This window comes from Hyla sarda, chromosome 11 (genome assembly GCF_029499605.1).
Source record: "Hyla sarda isolate aHylSar1 chromosome 11, aHylSar1.hap1, whole genome shotgun sequence".
Classification (NCBI taxonomy): Eukaryota; Metazoa; Chordata; class Amphibia; order Anura; family Hylidae; genus Hyla; species Hyla sarda.
This window is the reverse complement of record NC_079199.1, coordinates 16,052,810-16,067,711: the sequence shown is the minus strand read 5'-3', so window position 1 is coordinate 16,067,711 and position 14,902 is coordinate 16,052,810. Positions and strand designations below refer to the sequence as shown.

Here is a 14,902-nt window from a genome sequence, read left to right as displayed (position 1 = left end):
CATGTTTAATGGCCTCTATGGGTGCTAAATATTCACCATCGTTTGCTAACATTTTCATAATTTATTGGGAAGAACACTTCATTTTTAAAGATCACAATTCTTTTTTTTTCATCCATTAAATACATTGGTAGGTACATTGACGATCTTGTCTTGGTATGGAGGGATAGTAAAAGCAGATTTGATGAGTTTGTAACTTACATCAACAATAATGATTTAAAGGGGTAATCCAGGAAAAAAAAAAACTTTTTTATATATATCAACTGGCTCCAGAAAGTTAAAAAGATTTGTACATTTTTTAGAATCCTTTCAGTACTTATAAGCTGCTGAAGTTGACTTGTTCTTTTCTGTCTAAGCCCTCTCTGATTACACCTGTCTCGGGAACTGTCCAGAGTAGAAGAAAATCCCCATAGCAAGCCTCTTCTACTCTACTCTTCCCGAGACAAGCAGAGGTGTCAGCAGAGAGCACTGTTGCCAGACAGAAAAGAACAACTCAACTTCAGCAGCTGATAATTATTGGAAGGATTAAGATTTTTTTCATAGAAGTCATTTACAAATCTGTTTAACTTTCTGGAGCCAGTTGATATATATAAAAAAGTTTTTTCCTGGAATACCCCTTTAAATCTCCGATTTAAGGCACAATTTTCCACTGACGGCATTCCCTTTCTAGATATCACCTTATGTGCACCCTAGAGTGAGTAATGATATACATGATAACAAGATAGTGGTAAAACCAAATAGAAAGGAAACTGCACTATCCTCCAGGCAAGTTCCTGTCATCCCAATCTCATTACCCGGAACATTCCATACAGAGAATGGGTTCGGTTGAGAAGGAACTGCTCAGAGGATAGTGTTTTTGAACAAGAATCCATATTGTTGCATGACAGATTAGTAGCAAGAGGTTACAATGATCATATTCTGAAAATGCATATGATAGAGCGAGACATTTAGACCGTAACTCTCTTATTTCTACTACTAAAAGGAGGGCACAATGGGGGAGATTTATCAAAACCTGTGCAGAGGAAAACTTGCCCAGTTGCCCATAGCAACCAATCAGATCGCTTCTTTCATTTTTCACAAGCCTTCATAAAAATGAAAGAAGCGAGCTGATTGGTTGCTATGGGCAACTGGGCAAGTTTTCCTCTGCACAGGTTTTGATAAATCTCCCCCAATATGATTTGTCAAAGGCTATGGCAGACAATTTAACACTATTAAACACATTGGCCCAGATTTATCAAACTGTGTGAGAGAAAAAGTGGAGAGATTTTCCCACAGCAACCAATCACAGCTCAGCTATCGAGCTGAGGTAAAGTGAAAGCTGAGCTGTGATTGGTTGCTATGGCAAAATCTCTCCCATTTTTCTCTCACACAGTTTGATAAATCTGGGCCATTGAATGGCCCAGATTTATCAAACTGTGTGAGATAAAAAAGTGGAGAGATTTTTTTCCATAGCAACCAATCACAGCTCAGCTTTCACTTTACCTCAGCTTGATAGCTGAGCTGTGATTGGTTGCTGTGGGAAAATTTCTCCACTTTTTCTCTCACACAGTTTGATAAATCTGGGCCAATGGCAACCAATCACAGCTCAACTAACCAGCTGAGGTAAAGTGAAAGCTGAGCTGTGATTGGTTGCTATGGAAATTGGCCATTGGCCCAGATTTATCAATCTGTGCGAGAGAAAAAGTGGAGAGATTTTTCCATAGCAACCAATCACAGCTCAGCTTTCACTTTACCTCAGCTCGATAGCTGAGCTGTGATTGGTTGCTGTGGGAAAATCTATCCACTTTTTCTCTCACACAGTTTTATAAATCTAGGCCATTGTGCAGAAATACCTCCCCATTTTTGAAAATGATACAGCTTTACAGGGAATAGACAAAACATATATAAAATTGTTCTTCAGAAGAAGACCCTCTTTAGGAACCATGTTATCTCCAAGTTTATTTATAAATGATAGTAAAAAACATACAAATCCCACATGGCTTAATCATCCAGGTACCTGGGGATGCGGACATAAACAATTTGATACATTCCCCCACATATTGGTTTCAAATTACTTTGAGTCGCACAGCACAGGTAAGCGTTTTTACAACAAAAATTACTTCTATTGTAATTCCGCCTCAGTTATATATTTAGCTTCCTGCTGTACATGTCGTTGCCAATACTGTATGTGGGTTGCACTTCCAACCCCCTCAAAAACGCATCAGATTACATTTGTCTGATGTCAGAAGCAGCCAATTAATGTGTCAGCGTTATCGAAACATTTCAGAGAAAGGCATGATGAGGATGTTTCTCCCGTTACTTTCTCCTGTCACAAAAAAAATCCGTTATTAATAATGGGCTATGATGGGTTAAAACGGATAATGTCAAAATCCCATAGACTCTAATGGGATTTTGAAACGGCCGTATGGGATTTTATAACGGCCGATTTTAAGGGTTTTCATAACGGAACATTATAACAGGTCTTTAAAACGGATGAATTTATAGTGTGAAAGGGGCCTAAAATGAAGAGACTGAAAAAATGGAACAAGTGACCAGTACGAAATGTATAAAGAGGAGGAAAACAATGCAGATGATAAAAATGAACAGAACAGAAATATAAATAATTTTTTTTTTTTTTACACCAGGAAAGAAGAAATCACACAGTAATGAGACTCCACCAGACCATTCTGGTAAGTCTACCTATTAGTCACACTAAATGTTTACTTTAAAGGGTAAATCTAAGAAACCCAGACAGATTTATAAAATATTCCTGTTAGAGTGGTGACAAGGTGATTTTAGTTTTCTTGCTGTTTTTGTGCCCCTGGGAGCCCCCTTCGAAGTGCACAGATATTTCCCATTCATTCCATTTTAGGTGATGGGACCTGGGAGGGACTGCTTTCAAGGAATACAAACACAGGACTTCCTTTTACTTACTTGTCTGGCCAATCACAGCACAGCACCTACTCATTGTTGGTTCGTTGCTACTCCCTGCAGGGTACAAACAATGTTATTATAAAAAAAACAAAACAGTATATACAGTAGATAAGATAGGATAAGAACATTCACAATAAGCGAAGCTCAGAGCTTAGCCTCCACCTTCCTCTACAATGACCTCTGAAAGGTCACAGAGAATGCTCAGAAAACTTTCCCATTAAAGTCAATAGAGTCCCATCCAGTTTAATGTTCCTACATCAAATGGACTTGCTGTAAAGCAATTCTCTAACATTAAAAAGCACCTCAGGCAATATGGCTGCCCTCCATAATAATGTACTACAAATAAAATAAAAGGGTATCAAGGCATAACAAGGTAAATATGGCATTGAAGAGGTTGTGAAAGTTGGATGAAAACCCCTGTGGAAGCAGATTTAGTGATCAAAAAGAGGAAGACTCTATAGCGTATCTAAAGCAATTCTCATGATTTCGATAGGCAAGATATTTAAAGGGTAAGTCAGCATTAAAAACCATTTACACAGGCTGTACGGGCAAATTATTTCTTCTGAATTTTGTAGCCATTGGTTGCCAGAATGCTAGGCTCAAGGGGTGTGAATATGAGGCTGAGAGGGTATGAATAGGGCTTGGGGGGTAAATATGAGGCTGAGGGGATGTGAATGTTAGGCTCAGGGGGTGTGAATCAGACTTGGGGGGAGTTGTATACGAGGCAGAGGGGGTGTAAATGCTATTTATTTATTTTTAAAATAGATTTTCATATTTTTTGTACTGACCACAGCTCCTTTTTAATGACATATATAAATATAAACTGAAGTAAAAATATCAAACTCCAGTCATATTTATTTTCCAGTTGTTGAGGAACATGATGAGCCCATTGAGGAGAAGAAAACTCTTTTGAAGGAAACCAAAGAGCTGATGGCACTGGAACTGAACATCTACATTGGTGGTTCCATAGACAATGACATGACAAATGAGATCGAGTCACTTTACAAGGACTTGGAGGAAAGAGTTTACAAGGACTTGGAGGAAAGAGTTTCCAGAGTGATCATAGATTCCATTTCTAAAATGGATGAAGTTCAACTTAAGGATGCTATACAAGCTATACTAGAGCAAGATAGAGTCCGGAGACCATCACAGCAGTCATGGAAAACCAAATGGATAGAGTGGGTTGCCTTGTCTGTTACTAAAGGCATGAATAGACTGCCAGGATCCAGATTGGCCCAAGTATTAGGAACTATAGGAAAGGCTATGAAGAAGGATCTAATCCATGTCATAGAAAATCTGGAACCTCTTTACCCAAGAGAATTTGACGTATGTAATACGTATGCTCAACAGTATCTCCGTGTTCTTCAGTATGAAATTAATCTGGTTACAGACTATGAATTAAGCGAAATCCACCTTCTGCTGGTCTGGACAAAAACATTATATCCCAGGTAAGTTTCCAATGTTCCTCACACAAGTCTAAAAATGTCAGAGGATGAAATCAGAAGATGACTCTGATTTAGCATGGTCATACGGAAGATACGCCAGGTCTAGAATTGTCATACGGAAGATAACCCTGATCTAGAGTGCTCATACGGAAGATACGCCAGGACTAGAATTGTCATACGGAAGATAAACCTGATCTAGAGTGCTCACACGGAAGATAAGTCAGATCTAGAATGGTCATACGGAAGATAACTCTGATCTAGAGTGGCCATACAAAAGATAAGTCAGATCTAGAATGGTCATACGGAAGATAAGTCAGATCTAGAATGGTCATACGGAAGATAAGTCAGATCTAGAATGGTCATACAGAAGATAATTCTGATCTAGAATGGTCATACGGAAGATAAGTCAGATCTAGAATGGTCATACAGAAGATAACTCTGATCTAGAAGGGTCATACGGAAGATAACTCTGATATAGAATGGTCATACACGATCTCGGTGCATAGGGGTCTGCACACTCTCTTTCAACCACACAGGGAGATCAGCAGTAAAACAAACCAGTGAAAGGGCAGTAAAAACAATTTTAAACACCACCTCAATATTACAATAAAATTACCATATCAATTCTGTCATTTAACCCATCCAATTAATTGAACCCATTTGTCTTTAATACTCATGCTGCATTCTTAAGTATCTTTCAGATAATTTCTCCCTCTAAAAGTTATTAATGGTCTTTGTAACCTTAAAGCATACCCGTCTGATCCCACAAAGAAATAATATGTTACTCAGTTCCTAATCCTGACCATGTACATCTCATTTTTATGCCTCTATCACCTAAATTTATTATAAAAATACCATCTTTCCAGCCTGACCACAGTGCTCTCTGCTGACACCTCCCCATAGCAAACCTCTAATGCTCCGGACTGATCCTGACACGACAGAAAAGAACTACACAATTTCCTCTGCAGCATACAGCAACTGATAATCTTAAAAGGATTACAATTTTTGAATAGAAGTGATTTACAAATCTGTTTAACTTTTTGGCACCAGTTGATTAGAAAACATTTGTTTTCCACGAGAGTACCCCTCTAAATATGGGTTCTCTCAGGGAGTCAACATTCCGTCCCGGAGAGGAGACAAGTGTTTTTTTTTAAAATTTGGATATGAAGTACCAATTTGGGTATTTTGGATTAGAAGGCAACAATTGTGCAGCCTTTATTGTACCCCTGTCTCCCATGATGCTTAATCCCAATGACCCTATTGTTAATGGAATTTCCAAATGGAAGTCTCTGGTGTTATACATATATACATGTATACATGATCTGTGGAAGTGCTAGTAAGAGCTAAACGGCTGTCCTACCAATAAAAATTTTTTGTCGTAACATGAAAAAAAAATTATCCAAATTTTGAATCACTGGAACCGTACTGACCTGAAGAATTTTAGCATGTCAGACTTATCGTATGGTGAAACCCGAAAAAATTATTGCCCCACAAAAATGAACAATATAATTTTGTTTCTGGCTTTGGAATAAAAGTACAACTTATCCTAGAAAAAATAAGCCCTAATTTAACATTGTCAATAAAAAGTTATTGGCTTAGAAGGTGAGGAGTAACAAAATATAAGGAAATCTAAATTCAGGAACAATGTATCATGTATTTTGGGCCATCCCATATCTGGTAATACTAGATAGTGCCATACGTCAGGTGATTATTGGTCAGCTAGTGGAACTGATATAATGGGTATACAATATGATGGAACTGATATAATGGGTATACAACTAAATGATTGGATTCTCTAATATCAATGATGGTTTCTTCTGTCTATCAGAATCCTGGGAGACCCAGCTCTGGCTGATCACATCAATATGGCCCAAATGGGAGAACTTCTACCTCCAGAAAAGATTAGCCATCTGGAAAACATGTATATACATCAGCTAAAGGTGAGAATATTTCTTTAGGTTTAGGTCTTTTAGGATCCTAATCTTTTGGCTCAGGTCGATAGAAGTTACAGAGGGTTTGCTCATCTAAATGTGCACTGTGTGAAGCTTAATTTCTCCTGTAGGGGGTGCTGCATCTTGCACTAGCCCTACTATTGGTTAAGGAGAGATAGTGCTGGCTATCTGTGGGTATGGAACCGGGGGTTACCCTTATTAAAGGGGCAATCCGGCCAAAGACATCTTATTTTCTATCCAAAGTATATGGGATAAAATATCTGATCGTGCGGGGCCCGCCACTGGTACCCCCGTGCAGCACCCACATTATATGTAGGGCTGCGTCCCCAGACTTGGAAAGCTCTTTGTTTCCGGGACTGGAGATGTGATGTAATGCCATGCCTCCTTGTGAAATCACGCCCCCCCCATTCATGTCTATGGGAGGAGGCGTGACAGCACCCGACCCCCCCCCCCCCCACATCTTACCCATATCCTTCCGATAGGGGATAAGATGTCTCTGGCCGAAAAACCCCTTTAAGATAGGTGTTCCACCAATATTCTGATTCAGGAGGGATAGGGCAGGCTGTAGGCACACCCAATTATTTATACAACCTTAAGACTGGACCTGGTTTCCCCAAATGGCACCTGCATTTTCCCAGCACCTTTGGTCCCTTGTTTTGTGTGAAGGAGGCACAGGAGCTACAGGCATACCTTGCTCTCATTCACATGGTCAGACGGATCATGTTTCCTGTCTGGACCGGAGCACATATGATGAGACGTTGAAGCCTGTATGTACACTCGCAGTATGTCCCTCCCAAGGGTATGGGTAAATCACTTTATGTCGTTTGCACTGATTGGTGTTGGATTTGCAATTTATTTATAAGTCATTGAATAATACATTAAAGGGGTTGTCCAGTGAACATTGTTGTCACGTACCTGGATGCGGATGTCACAGAGCAGGTAGTGGATCCTCCACCTGTGTGGCTGATGAAACAGACCATATCAGGGAGCGGAGTCTAAGGTGCCGCTGGTCTTCACCAGAGCCCGTCGCAGGGCAGGATGGATTTGCTGCGGCAGGTGGCACCCAGGTCGCTACCCCCGATACGGCTCGACCACACAGGTACTGGGCAAGGCGAGGTACAGGAGGGTGAGACAGAGGCGTAGTCAACGTAGCAGAAGGTCAAGGCAGGCGGCAAAGGTTCGTGGTCAAAAAACGTAGCAAGGAAGTCGGGTAACACGGGTAGGCAGAAAAGGCAATGGGAACGCTTTCTCTTAGGCAAAAGGCACTGAAGATCTGGCAGGGATGTGTGGGAGGTGCAGGAATTTATAATATAGTGTTCAGGTGCACTTACTAATTATGGGCTCACTGGCCCTTTAAATTTCAAAGCACCGGTGACCGTGCACCCGAAGGGACGGGGACGCGTGCGCCGAGGCTGAGACGGAGCAGCAGCAGTGGAGGTGGGTAAGTGATGGGCCGGGATTCGCATGCGGGCGCATCCCGCAATGCGAATCCTGGCCCCGCCAGTGAGCGGGGACACGGGACTACTGCGCTCCCGGCCGGTGAGCGGGGACACGGAACTACTGCGCTCCCGGCCGGTGCTAACCGCCGGAGCGCAGTATGTAACAATTGTTTTTTTGTAAAAACAGCCAGCCTCCCAGCCTAGTAAAAAAAAAAACACAACAAAAAAGTATACTTAAGGCCCCATAGCTTCCAGTATCACTGCTCCTGGTCTCCGCTGCTTCATTTACTGGCGCCAGGGCCAAGATATCAGCATGCCGCTTATCCCATTACTTGCGGAGGTCGACACTACTGCGACCATTGATTGGCTGAGCGTAAATGTGATGCATTGGGCCCCAGGAAGTAAAGCACAGCGGAGACTGAAGCAGCAAAACTGGAGGCTACAGGGGGGGGGGGGGGGGAGTATAGTTTTTTATGTTTTTTTTAAGCAGGAAGACTGATCATGTTTTTACAAAAACTATGTTAGCCATTTGTTGTACGGAATTCTACTGTGCAATAATTTATTACTAACTTTTTTTTGAAGGAAAACCTGAAAGAATTGATGACCAATGCATTGGAAACGAGAAACTGGAAAAGGGAACGTCAACCAGTGATGACAGACTTGACTCTCTACTCTGAATTATATATAGACATTATTCAGGTAATATATATTTGATTTTTTCCAATGGGATTGTGGTACTAGACATAGACCCAAAGGCCATTCAAGCTATATACCTGCTGCTCTAATTCCTATAACCCCAGACCTCATAATGTTATGGGTTGTATCTATAGCTATTTAGCTACAAGGTAGAAGCCAAACCTTGATCCTGAAGGTCCCTCTGCTTTATATTTGGAAACCAGTACAATGAATCATATAGGTAGTGTAAAAGTATAGACATAAAAAGAGATCACACAGAAAACTGCAGAGGATGTAGATAGAGAGAAGAGCAGATACAAGGCAGTCTTGTGGGGAGAATCATATTGGCAGTGTGAAAGTATAGAGAGAAAATTGAGCTCATACAGAAAACTGCAGAGGCTGTAGGGCAATTTTTTTCAATAAAAATCTATCAAGAAAGTGTTTCTGTGCCCGTACAAAGTACGAATAATAAAAACCATTTCAAAATGTGTCCATAGCCTTTTACTTTTTCAACAGATATGTGAGAGCGGAATCAAGCCAGCTTGGGAAATATCTGAAGATTTAGTAAACAAGGTGACGCCCATCATGGTAAATGAATTCCTAGAATTTCTTCACAGGTAAAGTAAGAATTTTTGAACATGCTTCTGTATAATATACGCTGTCTGGGCATCCTCAGAACATTGGGATGGCTACGTCATTGATTTGCCATGTTTATGATCTCTTAGAAGGGTCTATGTCCAGTATTGGTACAGAGCCATAATACCAGACCTAACCTATTGTTAAAGGGGGCCTTGATTTTGGGAGAACATGTATTTTTTTTATTTTGTACACTTCTTTTTAAGAGCATTTCCCAACACAATAATGTCACTCATTGCTCTTGTTATTATTACTGAATTACTTAAAGTGTCCCTAAAACCTTTAGACATATGCTAAGACCCCTACCGATCAGGAAAATTGCTGCCCCATTATAAGTCTATACCGCAGCAAGGCATAGATTGCTGAGAGCTGGAGAGTGAAGCACTTTACTGTGCACTTCCCTCCACTTATTCTCCTGATTTTTGGGGGTGTAAGCACTGAGACCCCATTCGATAAAAAATGTTGTCATGTCTGTGACACACAGGTCTGCATGGAAGCTGTATCCCGAAACAGTAGTTTTTAGAGGATACAGTGAAAGAAAAAAAATATTTGATCCTTGCTGATTTTGTACATTTTTCTACTAACAAAGAAATTATTGTTCTAGAATTTTAATGGTCAGTTTATATAAACAGTGAGAGACAGAATAAAAACAAAAAATCAAGAAAAAACTGATTTAAAAAAAGTTAGGAATTGATTTGTATTTTGTGCAGTACAAGTATTTGACCTCTTTGCAAAACATGAATTAGTACTTGATGGCAAAAACCTTGTTGGCAATAACAGAGGACAGACGTTTCTTGTAGTTTGCACACCTCTCAGGTGGAATTTTGTTTCACTTCTTTTGCAGATCCTCTCCAAGTCATTAAAGGGGTATTCCGGCCAAAGGCACCTTATCCCCTGATCGCTAGGGGCCTGCCACTGGGACCCCCCGCGATCTCCGTGCAGCACCCGCACCCACCACGTCCCCTCCATTCATGTCTATGGGAGGGGGCGTGATGGTCATCACGCCCCCTCCCATAAACATGAATGGAGGGGGTGTTACGGAAGATATCTTTGTCCGGAATACCCCTTTAAGGTTTCGAGGAGGATGTTTGCCAACTCAAACCTTCAGTTCCCATCACAGATTTTCTGTGGATGTAGAGTCTGGATACTGGCTAGGCCACTCCAGGGCCTTAATGTGATTTTTCTTAAGCCACTACTTACCATGGCCAAGTGTTTTGGGTTATTGTCATGCTGGAATACCCATTCACAATACATTTTCAAGGCCCTGGCTGAGGGAAGGAGGTTCTCACCTAAGATTTCATGGTTCATGTCTCCATCCATTAAATGCAATGAAGTGGTACTGTACCCTTAGCAGAAAAACACCTCCAAAGCATAATGTTTCCACCTCCATGTTTGATGGTGAGGATGGCCTTTGGGTCATAGGCAGCATTTCTGCTCCTCCAAAGACGTTGAGGGAGATTTATCAAAACCTGTCCAGAAGAAAAGTTGCTGAGTTGCCCATTGCGACCAATCAGATCGCTTCTTTCATTTTTAAAAAGGCCTCATAAAAATAAAAGAAGTGATCTGATTGGTCGCTATGAGCAATTCAGCAACTTTTCCTCTGGACAGGTTTTGATGAATCTCCCCCATTAAGTTGAATTTAAAGCGGCTATGCAGGAATAGAAAAACAGAGCTACTCTTTTAAAAATAGCTCCCGTTCTTTCTCCAGGTTGGGTGTGGTTCTGCAGCTCAGTTCCATTGAAGTGAGTGGAGAAAAGTTGTAAAACCACACCCAACTTAAAGAACAACATGGAACCGTTTTTGAAAAAAAAAAAAAATTTACGGTGTTTTTCTATTCCTGGATAACCCCTTTAAGTCAAATAGGCTTTAGTTCTGTGCTGATTCCTCACTATTCTCCTGATCATTGAAGCTCCACAAGGTAAGATAAAACATGGAGCCCCTGACTCCATGGGAGACTGGCAGTAATTTTGAGTTTCTTCCATTTGCAAATAATTGTACCAAGTGTTGTTAAATTTTTCCAAAGCTGCTTATTGATGGCCATTCCAGCGTTGTGAAGGTCTACAATCTTGTCCCTGATATCCTTGGACAGCCTGTTGGTCTTGGCCATGGTGGAGAGTTTAGAATCTGATTAATAGATTGCTTCTGTGGACAGGTGTCTTTTATACAGGTAACAAGCTAAGATTGGGAACGTTCCCTTTAAGAGAGAGCTCCTAATCTCAGCTAGTTACCGTACCTGGGACACCTGGGAGCCAGAAATCTTGCGGATAGTGGGTCAAATACTTACACAACTGAGTAAAATGCCAATCAATTCAAAACTTACTTAAAATGTGTTTTTCTGGATTTTCTTGTTGTTCTTTCTCTCACTGTTGAAATAAACCGACCGATCATTTGTCAATGGACCGATAAACAAAATCAGGAGGGGATCAAATCATTTTTCCTTCACTGTAGGTTGTTACGCCGAGCGCTCCGGGTCCCTGCTCCTCCCTGGAGCTCCCGCGGCGTTCCTCTCTCTGCAGCGCGTACGTATTTGTTTTTTAAACATATAAACATAAAAAATTGTGTGTGCGTTTTTACATCCGTTTTATATATACTTTTCTAACATACACGTCAAACGTATTAGAAATCGTGATGTGAACACAGCCTAATATCCGTTTGCCTCCATTACTGACTGTTTTTTTTTTAAAGTCCGTTTTAACAGGAGAAGAACGGGACGGGTCTAGACAGTCGGGTGAACCGTATCTGCCTTTTCCATGAATGACTATAGTTGCATAAACATATAAACCGTTGATGTATTTTTTAAATTGCAATGATACAATGTAACTTTGTGTTTTAGATATGAGAATTTTTTTACGATCTTTGTAAAGAATAGGACAAGGAATATTTTCAAAGAGATCGTCACTGTGAACATGTACTGCTGCTATCAGTTCAGGTAAGGACGTCGATAACACACACTTTGGTGTACAGCACCGGGTGCTGTCTGGTTGTCAGCTTGTGGGTCATCCTAAATCAAGACATGAGGTATTATGTCTAATCTACAATACTTAAAGTACTCCGCTACTCAAACTGTTGTGAACTCAGGAGCCGTCGACGGGAGCTCATGACATCACGCCCCGCCCCCTCAATGCAAGTCTATGGGAGGGGTGTGACATCATGATGGGGCAGGGCTATGACGTCACAAGCTCCCGGCGCCGGCTCCAGTGTTCGGAACAGTTTGTTCCAAACGCTGAGCAGTCCCCGACCCTTCTTCTATTAAATACTCTGTATGCCATCAAGAATGAAGACAAAGGGGGGGGGAGGGGGGTCCAACCTGATACTAGCAAGGTGTACCTAATAAAGTGGCCACTGAGTGTATAGTTCTGTGGGAAAAGAATCCGTATACCTTGTAACGTATTCATTGAAATCCGTCCGTCATGCCCCCTCCCATAGACTTGCATTGAGGGGGCAGGGCATGACATCACGACTCTGCCCCCGATACTCTGTCCCTGTGGTCAGGAGGCATAAGACTAAGAGCCTTCCGGCAGTACTTACAGGTGGGTGCTGCATGCTAGATTGCGCGGGTCCCCAGCGGCGGGACCCCCAGTGATCAGACATCTTTGGATAGGGGATAAGATGTCTTGGGGCCAGAGTACCCCTTTAAGGATGGGTTCTGACCATATACCAGTGTTTCTCAACCAGGGTGCCTCCAGCTGTTTGACTGTCCGGTCATGCTGGGAGTTGTAGTTTGGCAACAGCTGGAAACACCCTAGTTGGGAAACACTGCCATATACTATAGAACAACCAAACTGCAATGGTCTAAAGCTGGCCATATGCCTAAGATAGCTGTGAATGCTCGTATGTTTACCACTTACACATGCACGCTCAGCTTGGTCGTGCATGTGTGCCCATTGAGAAGAAGGGGGGGGGGGTGTTAAGTCAGTGGATCGGGCATCTCAAATACAGCATCACAGATGTGCCCACTTAGACGTTCAAGAGTTGACCTCTCCTACAGGAATCAGTGGGTTCAGCCAACATGTCTATAATGTGGTCATCTTAAATGAGACAGCCCCTTCAATCTGATCACGATCTGTTGTCTATGGATGTTGTTCCTGAAGGACATGTAGGTTAATCATGTTTAGCCAGTGTCAGGAGGGGTCCATACAAAGCGGTCATGTTACTTTGTTGTCCTTACAGAGTTTTTACTGAAGTTACAAGAACTGATGAAGATACAAAGCAGCAAATCAATTCTGTCCTTACAAAGATCAAAAAAGAAGGCTACAGCATCCTCCTGCAGGATTTATTTCAAGGCATAAAAGTACGTATCACACTGTACATAGAGAAATAATACACAGGTCTACAATGGGGGAATCACTCTGGTTGTTGGGGTGTCTGTAGGTTTAAATCACCATCACTAGAAGGCGAAATACATTCTGTGAGGGCCTCTGTATGACACCTCTAGGTGCCTTTATGATACCCTACACAACATGGTATGAGATGGGGGAAGGCCATGCTTATAGCGAGGTCTACAGAATGTTAGTATAGGCCCATAGCAAACTACAGGTGCCGTATTATTGGTCCATATACCATACATCTCTAATGCTGCCATGTGCGTAAGGGCTTAGCCTGTGTTCACACTGTGTTTTGCCCTTACATTAAGTGAGTAACAACACTTACTTTCTCGGTGCATGCCTTAGTTCCCCAACAGAGTAGCTTTAGGGCCCCAACGCAAAATGTGTAACAGGGCACCAGGACTACTGTAACATTTATAATGGTGTATTCTTATGGGGCAGAAGCACCTTTTTTTTGCCAAATTAGGCACCAGGGTCCCAATGCGACTGTTACCTCTGCACCCCCTATAGTTATGACCCTGCTCCCCATGCACAGCCTTAATAAGAGTACCACTTTGTCCAGGGGGATATGGTTGATGTCAACCAACATGCTGGTGATACATGTGCCTACCTTCATGTAGATGAATATATGTATACTTAATGAAGTAAACTCTTTAGTCTGATTTTAGACGGATCAGCCAGACAAGGGGACTGAACAGTGAAAATATAATGTCGCAAATTATTACCACCGCCATGACATATATGTCCAACATAACTACATTGGAAGCTTCATGTCGCCAGGTGAGAGATGTTAATGTTAGGTGTTTTTGTATATTCAGTTTTGGCTGCTGAAGGAAGGTGATCCGCTGGACCTGTGTGGATGATGACTGAACTGTATCGGAGAGCGGAGTCTAAGGTGCTGCTGGTTTTCCCCAGAGCCTGCCACAAAGCGGGATGGTCTTGCTGCAGCAGGTGGCACCCAAGTCGCTACCCCTGACACGATTCGTCCACACAGGCTGCCTAAGTGATACTTGGCGCTTGAGTACACAAGAATAGTCAGTCATAGCAGAAGGTCAAGGGCAGGCAGCAAAGAAGCGTAGTCAGGTCACAGGCAGGAGGTCAGGAGGCAGGCAACAAAGGTGCGAGGTCAGGTCACTAGCAGGAGGTCTGGAACACTAATAGGCAAAACACAGAGGAACGCTTTCACTAGGCACAAGGATCCAGCAGGGAACAGTGGGAAGTGCCAGAACTAAATAGGATTGTTTTAACAAGCACCAATTATTGGTGCACTGGCCCTTTAAATTTCAAATAACTGGCGCGTGCGCGCGCCCTAGGAGGCAGGGACACGCGTGCCGGCAGAGACAGGCAAGAGGAGGACAGATCGCGGCTCACAAGCGAGCGCACCCCACAGTGCGAGAAACAGGAGCACCAGAGAAAGAAGAGGATGGGGCAGAAGGTGAGCGACAGTCGGGGGATCACATGCGGGCGTGCCCTGCAATGCGAACCTCGGCACTGCCGGGAGCAGAGGGCAACATGGGAGA

At 42.3% G+C, this 14,902-nt stretch overlaps 1 protein-coding gene across 9 annotated transcripts in view; it reads left to right on the top strand.

Moving 5' to 3' along the window:
• LOC130295119 (tumor necrosis factor alpha-induced protein 2-like) overlaps window positions 1-14,902 on the top strand; it is a 43,600-nt gene that overhangs the window by 17,373 nt on the left and 11,325 nt on the right. For 7 of the 9 annotated variants that reach the window (XM_056545461.1, XM_056545460.1, XM_056545458.1 and 4 more), the window contains 8 exons: window positions 2,622-2,666; window positions 3,776-4,358; window positions 6,184-6,295; window positions 8,329-8,445; window positions 8,938-9,038; window positions 11,891-11,986; window positions 13,228-13,348; window positions 14,040-14,162. In XM_056545461.1, coding sequence (XP_056401436.1) covers window positions 2,622-2,666; window positions 3,776-4,358; window positions 6,184-6,295; window positions 8,329-8,445; window positions 8,938-9,038; window positions 11,891-11,986; window positions 13,228-13,348; window positions 14,040-14,162 — 1,298 coding nt within the window. Of the gene's footprint in view, window positions 1-1,723; window positions 2,071-2,621; window positions 2,667-3,775; window positions 4,359-6,183; window positions 6,296-8,328; window positions 8,446-8,937; window positions 9,039-11,890; window positions 11,987-13,227; window positions 13,349-14,039; window positions 14,163-14,902 lie in introns of those variants that run through there. The other 2 variants (XM_056545466.1, XM_056545467.1) reach the window with 2 other exon arrangements.